Source organism: Ruditapes philippinarum, unplaced genomic scaffold, assembly GCF_026571515.1.
Source record: "Ruditapes philippinarum isolate M1 unplaced genomic scaffold, ASM2657151v2 ctg1704_1_1_1_1, whole genome shotgun sequence".
NCBI classification, from domain to species: Eukaryota; Metazoa; Mollusca; class Bivalvia; order Venerida; family Veneridae; genus Ruditapes; species Ruditapes philippinarum.
The window spans coordinates 60,813-74,599 of record NW_026855681.1 but is presented as its reverse complement, the minus strand read 5'-3'; the positions used below and the strand labels follow the sequence as shown (position 1 = coordinate 74,599).

Sequence of the window (13,787 nt, the reverse complement as noted above, 5' to 3'; positions counted from 1 at the left end):
AAACCTGACTAGATGAACCATAAGAAGACCGCCTACGATGCCTGTAGCTCCGCCTCCTGTGTTTCCGATGTTTGTGGCGCCTCCTACTGGAACTATGACTACTTGGTCGGGAATGATAATGGCTGCTGTGATCGCTGTCATAGTGTCGACGACTGTAGCTGTCTCTACGACTGTAACGATCAGAACGTTCGGGACTTCTTGACCGTTCCCGATATGAACAATGTGTGGACCTATCACGACTATAATCTTCCCTGTACCCGTCTCTATCCCTAGATCTCCTTCGTTTATGTCCATCATAACTTAAATATACACAACATATCATTTATATAATTTTTACTGAAGAAGGTAGAAAGACATCTAATGAAACAAGAGCTGTCGGTAGGACAGCAACGCTCGACTATTCTTAGTGCTTGATAGTAAAAAAAATGCTTGATACAGTTACCTCCTCCTGTTTACAGGTTGGGGTCATGATGGTGAACAAGTGTGCAAAGTTTCAAAGCCATATGTCAATGGACTTTGAAAATATTTGAACTATTACAAAAACTTTAACGTAAATTCTAAGTCGAAAAAAGGGACATAATTCTGTCAAAATGCTTGATAGAGTTACCTCCTCCTGTCTACAGGTTGGGGTCATGATGGTGAACAAGTGTGCAAAGTTTCAAAGCCATATGTCAATGGACTTTGAAAATATTTGAACTATTACAAAAACTTTAACATAAATTCTAAGTCGAAAAAGGGGCATAATTCTGTCAAAATGCTTGATAGAGTTACCTTCTCCTGTCTACAGGTTGGGGTCATGATGGTGAACAAGTGTGCAAAGTTTCAAAGCCATATGTCAATGGACTTTGAAAATATTTGAACTATTACAAAAACTTTAACATAAGTGGTTACACCGACGCTCGGGTGACTACAATAGCTCTACTTATTCTTATCGAATAGTCGAGCTAAAAATTAAAGCAGAGACATGAACAGGCACCTTGGCAAGGATTTTTTTTTGGCTTATTCTATAGCTGATATTTGGTCTCATTCCCAATTGTACTTTAACATGAGCAAAAACAATTTAACTTCATTAAAACTATTTCTGTGTTATTGCTATTGGTGTAAATAAAGTTTTACCGGAAGGTAAACAATGTATTTTGAAGACTAAGTCCCAATATTTTGTGAAATCTCTTTAGAAATTGTGAATTTTTTTTCGCTGCTTTGTGAAAAAAGGTGCAATTTTGAATTGTAAAGGGGCCTTATAATATCGGCCCCTGTTATTGTTATAGAAGAAAAAAAAGCCCTGTATGATGTCACATTATGATAATTATACCACACAATATGGCCACACTGAAACAAGTAAATGGAAATAGCTAAATCTGGTTTCCTGGCTTCACTTTTGAATCAGAAAAGTTTGATGTGAATTGCCTCTGAATGTCCGAATGTTTAAAATATTAAGTTTAAAATTTTAATTACAGCTTTACATACCTTCTTGAATCACTTCTGTCACGACTGCGTCTACGTTTCCTACGCCTGTACTTGGACTCTTCATGGGATGAATCTTTACTATGTGATCTATGAAGCTTCATTAATGGCATCTGTAATTATATATTACATATTGAGATGATATTTGTGTTTGTTTTTGGTGAAATTGTGAGTATATGAACTATGTGCGTCACTAAGATCTATAGTATCAAAGATATGATACCTTTTAAAAAAAATGTTTTTTCAAGAGCAAAACTCTGTATAAAATTTAGCACTAAATGAAGCTGATTTATATTAAGTTATCTAAAACACAAAGAAAAAATCTTTGAGCATAATCATAAATGCCATCTTCTTTTAACTTTATATACAGATATAGAACCAAACTATTTATCTTACTCAGTTCCTAACAGTATGATCACTGATATTTATATATAATATTTACTAGAAAAACTAAAAATAATGTAGATTTTTTTTTTATTTGACCATTTAAGTGTGACCTTGACCATTAAGGTAACAACCTCACTGTTGCAGGTTAACACATCATCACATTATGGTAGATGGATAGATGGAGGACATTATTTTAACATCACATACTTATCAATTGTGTCATTTGTTACAAACAGGTGGAGGACATTCCTTTAAAGTCTCATAATGAGTTATGAATCAACAAGAGGAAAACATATCATCAGGATAACTGTAAATTTTACAAAATAAGGATTAATTTCATAAAAATTCTAAAAATTGTGATAATTTTTGCAAATTTTTAAATGTGTGAAAGTTTTCACTTATAAAATACAACATAGACTTCTTCCCAGGTATAGGGGGATGGTTTTCTTTAGTATACACAGGGGTCTAGCTAGACCAAAATTTTATGGGGAAGTGACTTCTCCCTCAGCTCCTATCAGGGAGAAGTTTGACGACATATGGAGATGTGAAAAAGTGCTTGGCGCAATGAACTGATCTAGAAAAACATGTTTTATCTCAGGGAATTTTTTGGCTCATTTTATCGCCGATATTCGGTCATATTCCCAATTGAAAATATGATATTATTTTCTAGGGGTATAACAATACGGCAAAAACCGTATTGCAATATATTGCCATTTTGCCAAAGCATATTGCAATATACTACAATACATATTGTCGTGTATATGTTTTAAAGTAAAGATGGAGAAACATCATTATATATTATTATTATATGTATTAATATTCTTAGTAGAAACTTAATAAAAATGTATTTCCTAAGGACTAAATAGAAAGTAAAGTGTCACACAATAACAATTTGATATAAAACAAAACTAGTGGCCTGTGACGTTTCATATCTGGGCCGCTAATGTAAATTACGCGGCTGCTTATTGACTTTTAAGTGTACTAGTTGAAGGATATTATCTTATGTTGGTGCCAATAAAAATTGCCAATTAAAGATTTTATGCAAAATTTGTATGAAATTAGAAGGTAATTTATTGAATATTATGATTTTTATAAAATACCAGTTTTCCAAAAATTGTACCGCGGTACAAAATTTATTTTTTCATATTGCAATATATTGGTATACCGCTAAACCGTTACACCCATATTATTTTCCCAATCCACAGGAAAAAAATCCCAATAATGTAAATCTTACCTTTGTAAGTTTTATATAATTTATTAATAAATAAAAATATTACTGACTGAGTAAATAGATACAGGTTTTTATTCTCCAGGATTTTGGGAACATTACCCATACCAATGGAATTGGGAATTTCACTGATGCTTTGTTAAAAATTGGGAAAAAATACATGAATTAAATTTTGCAAAGATTAAATGAATGCAAAAAATCAATGTCTAGGATGGCATCTTCAAACATTTAAGCGCCATAACAGTGAAGAAGCCCTTATTTTCAAAGATTTTTATTTAAAACAAATGCAGATTTTTTTTAATTTTATTTTTCGTAAAACAAGTATCATAATGCATGAATGATAAGATATAAAGAGGTTAAGGTCTAGTATGGTAAATGGACAGAAATCAAGTGGTGATTGTCAGATTGCCTGCTGCACAGTAAATGGGCCAATTGTGTTAGCATCTAAGTCAAAAAATAAAGTTAAACATACAAGACAATATTTGCTCTTTTTAAGTACCTTAGGGTGTCTATGACAATATTTTTGGAAAGAAAGGATAACTTTTTGGATACCTTTTTCAAAATATTACATCTCTTGCGGACTGTGTGGGTAGGGGACGGATGTTACAAAGATATACTGAAAGTCTGAATATCTTACAGTTTATAATAAAAATTGTATTATTTCTCTTTATTTTATTAAAATATTATGTGTTCTGATTAATGTTACAAAAAAAATCCAGAAAATTCATCTTAGATATAAAAATATTTGCTTTCAAATTTTCAGTATTTTTCATACAAAATGAAATTTTCAAACATGTTAGAAACAGAGAGAAATAAAACAAGGATAGGTACACCAAATCATACTTAAATCAAATATGCAAACTCATTTCTTATAAACCAGTAGAAATTATAGGACTTTCTTATGTATATTTCTTGTCAGATAATCCAAAAATGAAATGTATCAGGGGGACGGATGTTACATTTTTGGGGGGACGGATGTTACACTAGATGTTTAAAGCTCATAGTTCATACTTTTTTTTTGGTTTTATTTTAAAGTAATATAATTTATAAGAGTATATGCTTTGTACAGTACAATAAATGTAAAATAATTGAACAAATTATGAGAAAAATGTAGAAATATACCCGACAATTATGGAGTTTCTTACTATTTGCGTTTCACAATGAAAAGTTGCATTGACTTAGTTTTCTTCCATTTATCTTACATTTGAATGAACATTGAAATGTTTGGAATAAAATAAAAACATTGCTTATTAAACAAAAGAATCTTTGTTTCCAGATAATGCATTAACGTTAAAAAGAAAATGTCATACCAACGGTACCTTTCTATACATGAAATTATTTACAAAACTCTTTTAAATTAGTTAAATAATAAAATTTATATTTGTAAAAGATATGATACAGTGTGAAGTAAATAAGTTTTCAGATTGAAACATATGCAAGCTTGAATTTCTCATTACTAAATACATAAATTATACACATTTAAAAATTTTCATTAAAAATTATAAGATTTTAAATTGCTGCAATTAAGTTCTATCGATTTGATGAAATTTTAAGTAAATTAATGTGGAATGTTAGCAGCATTATCCAAAGATTTCATTATGATAACAGATTCAGTATCATAATCTCATTATTTCTAACTTTTAATAATTCTCTGTGTAAATATGTCAGTGTACATGAACTGCTTTAACTTAATGAATTAATTTGTCATTCAATAAAGTTTATAGGTGCAAAATAATTTGCGAAGGGTTTTTTTACAGAATAATTTTCACAAATATTCCAACTTTTTCATTACAAGAATCCTTACCTTATCCTTTACTTACAAGTTTCTTTCACTTTATTAACAATAATTAAATGGGTCAAATTGTATGAAAAAAAGTGCTTGAGTTTTTTTTGGGGGAAAAAAAAAATCTAAAAATTTTAATCAGGGTGTTGAATTATATTTTTTTATTTGTTTAAAATTTTTCAGTGACTACATATTTAGCCTATAAAATTTTGAAGTTCTATAAATCCTTTGACTTAAATGATCTTCAACTTCAATACTTTATGACAGACATTCTTGAAACAGATATGGTAGTCCCTCCCACTGGTTTAAGCATAATATATATCACCCTTAATTGGCACCCCCTACTGTTTTGTAATATATCACACTTCCCAATATACACAGCTCCCAATATACAGCTCGTTAACTTCCAATAAAGTGCAAGCCCCTTCTGTGTGTAGAGAGTTAGGATCCATATCCCACTGTTTTATGAGGGGCTGGGATACATTGTTTGTTAACTATTTAAGGCTAAAGAATTTATGTTTTAACAATTGACCAATTTTAATCACAAAGATACTTTCAACATTTATATCTTTGGCACCTCTTTCTATATAATTATCCTGTTAAGGATTTTGTGTTTGTTTCTTCTAGTTTTTTTTAAATAGTATTTTATTTGTTGTGTGAAACATTCCTATACAGTTGCAAAACTTGCTACTTCTCTATCATGCATCATAAGAACAAAATAAGTTTAGTATTACTGTAAAAAGAATTTTTAGTTCAATTCTGTAACATCCGTCCCCGTCTGTACCCTTAGTTTGTAAACACAGAATAACAAAAGATTATATTTGTTATAAATTCATATAAGCTTAAATATTATCTTAATAAGCTCATAGGTCCACTTAATGTTAAGAAATAAAATATAAATTTTATTTTAAAGTAAATAATTTTGTTATCAGAGCAAAAAATACTGATTTTTTTCAAAATTAAGGAATTTCGTGTTTACAAATAATATTTTTTATTATAAATACATCATTTCAGTGCTTTATATCTGTTATTTCGTCATTTTTCATTGTAACTTTGGTGTTTTAGTGTAAAATTCCCTTTCCAGTTACAGTTTATGTGAGATTTAATAAGCATCTTATATAGGGGGACGGATGTTACAGGGACGGATGTTACAGACAACTTTTACATTATTGTATTTTTTTTCTCATAAACATAGAAATTGGCATTTTTTATAACATTTTCATTGTAAGGCTATCATTAAGCACCAGAAGCATTGTTTTTTATGAGTATTGTTTTATAATTGGATATTTTATGAGAGGGGGACGGATGTTACAGTTTTTTCATCACAAAATTTTTTTTACCACTAAAATGCCTATTTTGGTAAAAATGTTTGAAAATTTGAATTGAAAACACTTAATATATGTTTCTAATTCATATTTCATTAGATTGAGACAATAAAGTACTATTTTATTTGTAATTGCTTAAAGGTATACTTGTTTGCTTAACAACTGAATTTTGAAAAAACTGATGCATTACAAAAGTCTGATTTTACTAAAATCATTTTATCGATAAAAACCAGGATGATGTATACCAAGTATTATATATCACTGGAAAGGTTATTAAATTTTCTATGTGCATGTAAAAAAAATTTAAGTGATAACTTAAAACAGATAATAGTGGTGTAAATTCTAAAAACACCAAAAAAAACAGATGCTAACACATTACATGTAAAATTGGACATTTTTAGGGTATAAAAATGTCTGTATCTTTATTTTGGGTAATGCTATCACAAAAAAATTTGGGGCACATATGTTTTATAGTAAGTCCTATATAAAAACACAAAAAATAATAGAAAATGCAATATATTTTTTGAAAAAGCCTGCATTACATGTATTTTTGAAAAATTGGCCCATTTACTGTGCAGCAGGCAAGATGGTCTGTCTTTTCAATTTCATAAAACCAAAAATTATGATTAATTCCCCCAAAAAATCAAGTTGTTTTCTGTTAAGTTAAATCCTTTTTCATATATATATTTTGGCTTTTATATTTATTTAAAGTAATGAGAAAAGTACACATAACAATCAAAAAAATTTCGGATCGCTAAAACAGATTAATTCCACATTCTTTTACACATTTTAACAGGAATTTTGATCCAGTTTTAATGAATTTACAGACTGTCAATCTGTTTCTTGCGACTACTATTCAAAGAACATCAACAGACGCCACCTACTTTTAACTCGCGCTGTCAGTCGTCATTTGCGATAAGTTTATAAGATTGACTATTATTTTTGCATCACAGTGGTTCTATGTAAGAAAAAAGTAGTTATAAATATACACAAATGTATCAGTTTATTTGAGAATCCTTATAAAACTGAAAAAGTTTTATATGTAGGCCTAATGTATATATAATCAACTGCTTATGTTGTTAACTGCTAAATCGTGATAAGTCTGCTAAACTTTTGGCTATTATTTTTTCAAGTTAAAAATAAATTAATATTGGCTATTATTTCATTTGAGCCACTGGCACTGTGAGCCCTGAACTTGATGCAACATAACTGTATCGAGCCATTTACTTGTGCTCCTGTTGTGTATTAATTTATATGCAAGTAAATTTATCGTCAAATATGGTAAGACTGATTTGGGGTGTAAACATTTTAAACTCGTAAAGTGGCAGGTGTTGTAAAAATTATGCTCAATAAATTGCGATATTTACATCTACTAAATCATTTTAAGTTACACCTGTAGGCGAGGATTAAATTCATTGACAAGCGCTGTATGTTACGTAAATATCTGTAAAAAAGCGAGGCGAAGTCCATTTCACTTTGATGTTTAAACTCCACGAAATTCAGAAACTTTAGGACACTAAGTCGCCCAAATCCCCCAGGTGCGAGAGCCCTGCTTGGGCTATTCCAGAAAATATCTCACCCCTCTGGACATGTACCTTCCACAACTTAATAAGGCATTTCTGTTGAAAAATTATGTTAAAGACAAGCATCCCCAATCCAACCTAATAGATGCAAGCTAATGAAAGCTTTTTCGGATCATATAAAAAAAAGGACTGTCTGTAAGAAGTTCAAGTAAAGCAAATCTAAATCCATTATTTAGACACACATTTTGTTCAGCGAGAACTGATCTCAGGCAATTTTTTAAAACACTTATGAAGTCTGATTAGTGTACTGTGTACGTACTGTAATCGTCTTCATGCGTAGGGCTGACCATGAAATTTATTTATTTCGCATGGCGCTTATTTTTTTTCCAAAATAATTCACAGGGATGATTAAATACATTATTATTATAACTGATACAAGTAGAAATATTGACTTTAATAATCTTCACCTTCATCAGTCTTTTTTGTTCACGATTTCCCCACAAAAAGTCTAAATTCAACCGATTTTTGCAGTGCGTCACTATCGTATTGATCGCATCCATTAAAGTACTGACCTAATTTCTGATTGGCTGATATAAGGCAGCAGTAAAGTTACAACGAATAAAAAGGTTATTATTGTTATCGTCTTCTTTTTTGACAGTAACTGTTGGCGAAAAGTGAAAATAGAAGAAGGCCACGAGAAGACGTATATTAGATATCATATACACGTACATATACAATATGTTCAGTTGGAAATGTAAAGTAGGGTTTGTTAAAAGTAAAAGTACTCTCACAATCTGTAAGACATGCTCAGTTAGACAAAAAACCATAGTGCTGGTAGTTCAACAATAAAAGGACGTAGGATGTTCCAGCGGAAAACAGTTCTTGAAGAATAAGAATCTATAGTTGTCTGTCTGGCCAGGGTCTTTCAAATAGAAATTTCTGTTAGAAAAACCCTGGTCTGGGCTAGAATTAACCTTTAGCACAGTACGTGCTCAGCTCTTCTGTAGATAGATTATTTTTGATCAATTTTAGTTTGACTATGGGGACCAGACTTCAGATGCATATTATTCTAGTTATGGTCGAATAAAGGTCTTAACAATGTCATGGGGTTCTGAGTTTTCCATTATATTACCACATCAGATGATAATGGTTTGGTTTGCCTTTTTTACCTATCTGTGTGGTCGTCCCATGAGAGAACATTTAATATATATACATATCCATGCCCAGGTATTTGACTGATTACCGCCTCTAGAATAGTTCCGTCAAAGAATTGATAATTAAGTGGTATAGGATTTATGTTAAGTGTATTCTTGTGACGTGTATTGCTTGACATTTGGATGGGTTGAACTGCATGTCCAAATCCAACTTCCACTTTTCTAACATTACCGAAGAAGATATCATGTAAATTCACAGCTAAAATTAGTTATTATGAATTGCCGTGATTTCTGCAATCGCACCTTTATTATTCTCCAAGCTCCATCTTCAGTATTAATCGTATTTATGTTGTGTAAGTTAAACGAGGGCGCATCAGCCCGTTACAGACACGATGTTCCGAACTGATCAATATTTGCCCCAGTGCACCGTTAACTTGAGACCAGAAATGTCGCTTTCACTATCGAATACGAATAATATGCATGCAACCAGTCATGTCCATAAAGAGTTCATTTTTGAAGCACAAAGTGATGATAATATACCTCTTTCTAACAAAGTATTTATAAAAAAAAAATGAAGAAGGTCTGTGCACTGCGACAGACATGGTCAATGGGCACTTAATTAAACCTATTAAACAACGAAAACGATACATTTAACCTTAACCTGGGCTGACGGTGGTAAACCAATGCCTATTTTTCAGGTCACCACTGCGTACTAGGGACTAACGCACCTTAGAAGATCTGGAGAAAGGGAATAAATCGCAACAAAATTACATGAAAATTGCAGACTCGGTTTGATTGAGTATGTACATGAGGAATAATGAAAACAGTGGTCTAACGGCTTTGAACAGTTGTATAGGTATTACAGGGTGAGAAAAATGTGCATCCTGACCAGGATTCGAATTCCTCTCGGAATACCATACCGCGGCTCTACCGACTGAGCTACCGGCTGCTTACTCATCTTCTCCCCTAAAGAGTTAATTAATAGTTCTGAACCTTAACATACACCCCCCCCCTGCTATATTGAAATTCTTCCTCGAATTTCACAGAGTTACAGAGCAATGTGCTATATTCAGTCACGGTTCCCAGTTTGGCGCCAAATGTCACAGGGTGAGAAAAATGTGCAGCCTGACCGAAACTCGAACCTGGACCCTCGGAATACCGTAGCGCGGCTCTACCGACTGAGCTATCCGGCCGCTTACACATCTTCCCCGCTAAATAGTGAACAGTTCTGAACGTGACATAGGACATTGACAACGTACTGACCCGCCGAAAATATATGTCGAGTTTAACTCCGCAGTCTTAAAATGAACTTTCCGAATCGTCTGCCCTGTACCTCTCAATGACACCCATGTACCAAATGTACAAGAGAGCATTGTCAACATTATTTGCAGAACATTTAAAGAGCACATTGAGTCAAAATACGATAATAAGGTGCACCAGAAAGACAATAAAACAACGTAAACATTAAATAATAGCAAACAAACTGTATTTATGATGCTATTAGTGCATGAATGAGTTTAGCTATCAGACATTTTTCAAGTTTCTATCCTCTCACCGTTTTCGACTTTTGAGGTTCCAGTATTCCTACTTAAATACGCTATAATCTGACATTGTGCCTGCTTTTTGTAGAATGCCGGCTTCATAAACTCTAACCCCTTTCAAAATTCCATTTTGTTTAGTTGTGCCTATTGTTCCACGCATTTTATTTTACTTGGGTCTTTCTATGGAATGGCACAAAAGTGTCACATTGAACGTTCAATGACAGCCACCGTATGAACACATCTGCGGATGTTTCTAAATTCAAAATTTCATCATTTTCATTTTTAGATATCGAATTCTGCCTAAGTCGGGCGGTAACTTACACTTTCTAGTACAGTCCATGAAAGGCACAATCATACAAAATCATTATGGGTGTTCTTTAGTGATTCCGTTTCTCACTTCTTTTAAACATCGACATTGACATGTTATTAGATATTGTGATAGTCAAGAAGAGTCGCGAGAGTACGTAAAAAGAAAGATACTGTGCTCTTAATTAAAGGGAAAGACAAGGATAGAATAAAAACTTGATTTCAGAAAAAGAATACTATAAATAATAAGTCTGCAAATTTTCTGCCGCCAAATAATAATATTAAACGAATGATAACAAAATTTAAATAGCTAAATCACCGATCTCTACAAATCAGTAAGCGCGGCCATGTTTGTGTATTGGCCGTATAAAAACAGGTGCGCGTGATGTCATTTCCCCACATCTTTAGATTCATGATAAATCTAGTTGAATCGTAAGGAAATATTAATATAATAAAGTATTGACCAGACAATTTAATTTTCACAGGAGGTGTAGAGGAGATTTTTTTATGGTTCAAAATACGTAACAATATCCAAAAAAAAAATAAAAAATAAAGAAACGTACGGCTAGCCAAAAATGAAATGCAAAAATAATTATATAATTTTCAAAACAGTAGATAAATATCCCAATCAATTAATTAGCCTTAATTAAAACCTATCCAGGGACTGACAATAGAATTTTAGAATGCCTTTCACGGAACATGCAAACTTTCCTTGATGGACAAACTTCTATACAGTACCGTCGGTAATTGTCGCAATTATCAAGAGCCTAACAACAATCATTTTCAGTGTTTGTTGTTTTTTTTTTTTTCATATAAAAGGTGTCGAAAATTAAACTTAATGAAACAAAAAAGGATTATTATCAAAATTTTGTAAACTATTTCAATTGGTGTAAATGCAAGCAAAGGCTATTTTTTCTCGACATCTTGCGATGACAAAAATCGATATATATAGCGATCAAGGCGATTAATCTCTAAAAAGTTAACATCCAAAGACAATTTATGCTGTTTCTTGGTTAAAATCCTCGCTTAAAGTCATAAAATAACATATGCATTTTTGACTTCCATAAATTTTTTAAAAGTGCCGCACGGCTAGCCAATACAGCGTGTCCTTGCTAGTCGTACGTGACTCACGTACGGCTAAAACTTTTGGCTAGCCGTACGGGCCCGTACGCTAGCCACTTCCATTATAAAAACCCTACTAACCCTACGTGTTCTTAATAGTACATATAATTAAATTTTTGCAGTTTGATTCTGACTTTCAAATTTAAAGGTGTGAACATATGTTATAATTGATGTACACATTTCAAAAATATAAGCAACTCTTTTGAAAAGTAAATTGTTAATATGTCTGTCAACGTATGATGCTGCGCATCGTAATCGTAGCCTTATATTAACTGCAGGCAAATCATTTTTATTGGCTGCTCAAAAATCTAATTTGCATAATTTATTCACACAATTGCTGGTTCTTAATTACTACTTATGTCTAATACTGCGCATTGTCTATTTTAATTGTTCCTAGCACCAAATGCTCCTGTCACACTGTGTACTGACGATTTTTATTGTTCCTTTATGCCTCTGTGCCGACAGACCTTTTGATCATGCACAATGTTGCCCTGATTGGTTAATCACCCTTGTCAAATATTCTAATGACGAAATAGACATCTATTTTTTTTACGCTTCATCAATGAACTGAATGACCTTAGGGGGAATTAGGTTCCACACCTGTCAAATTAAATTGTAGTAAATTACAGCACGTCATAAAATAGCAACACATTTTTTTCAGTTACCAATAATCATTTTAAATATTAAGTAGATTTATGATTTTTTGTTTTATTGGATTAAATTTACGGTAGTAGAAATGCGTATCTGTCGGGGAAAGGAATTTGGTAAGTAAATAACGTGGGAAAAAGCTTTAGGGAACTGGATAAACCCGAGAATATGCGTAATTATAGGAGAATGGGCAACCTGTTGCTGTTGGTACCATTTTTGACTGGGTGCCTAAATAACCTAACGGGCAGTTTTGTTTTCATACGATATTAGTGTGGCTGCCGATTTTCCTGCGCCTTTCTCATTTTTAGCGTCAAGCTGAAAATCGCGTCCTCAGCATATGGGATTTAGTTGATATTTACCTGAAAAAAAAAGATACATGACCGGCGATGTACCCTATTTGGACAGCTTGTCTAGCGAAAATTAAGTACAAAATAAAAGGATATATCGTCAATTTGAAGAAGTTTCTCATAGTACCCAAATTAAATTTATGGTTTATCTTTGAAAATTAAGCAGTCATGGCTTCAATCATGTGGTGGGATCATCAGCAAGCTTGAATATCGGAGATAATTAATGTCGCGGCGTCTTCAATTAATTAATTAAAGCAATTCAGTTCCATACGATGTTTTCATAAATAATATATAATGTACGCAATAAAATTAATAAGTTCTTCATCAAGATATATTTCAGTTGTACCAGCGTGTACACCTATACCGGAAGTGGGTATTACACGTCACAATCTCGGTCTCGTCTGTCTCGCGAGAATGACAGAACGCCAAAATGGCGGCGCCCATGAACTTATTTCTCAAGTAAAAATTAGTGTCTTAAAACACGAATTTCTCTCTTATAGGGTTGATGTCAATAGGAAAACTGTCATGGTTCCTCTTTTTAAATGATGAATATTTATATTAGACAGACATCAATCCATCCATTCCTATTCCTTTAAGAATGGGCTCAAATTTAATGAAATATTATATGAAGTCATTATGGTCAACTTTCACGATATTGTTCGGGATATTTACAAGCGTAATTTGTGAACTTACTGTTCATTCTTGTTTTTGTTGAAGCTATAGTCTAGCACTTTCCAGAATCGTCCATGAACAGGCTCAATCAAACCGAGCATACATCAGTTTTTTAATTTTGACGTTTAAGCCATTCTTTAGAGATTGGTTTATCGCTATTCAGCCCATTTAAATTTACAATCTTCACCAATAACGTTAAAATCAAGAATTTAAAATTGTTAGATTTCCTAGTCGTGATTGCCTTGTTACATGTAATTTATGTTTAAAATCACGCTATTTACGGAGTG

General features: G+C 32.3%; 1 protein-coding gene across 1 annotated transcript in view; it reads right to left on the bottom strand.

The window, feature by feature from the left end:
• Positions 1–1,576, bottom strand: part of LOC132744090 (dual specificity protein kinase CLK2-like) — a 43,322-nt gene extending 41,746 nt beyond the window's left edge. Inside the window, exons 1-2 of the mRNA XM_060732703.1 lie at positions 1,468–1,576; positions 5–299 (exon numbers count right to left, since the gene is read on the bottom strand). Coding sequence (XP_060588686.1) covers positions 5–299; positions 1,468–1,568 — 396 coding nt within the window. The 5' untranslated portion in view covers positions 1,569–1,576. The remainder of the gene's footprint in view (positions 1–4; positions 300–1,467) is intronic.
• Between the last annotated feature and the right edge of the window lie 12,211 nt (positions 1,577–13,787).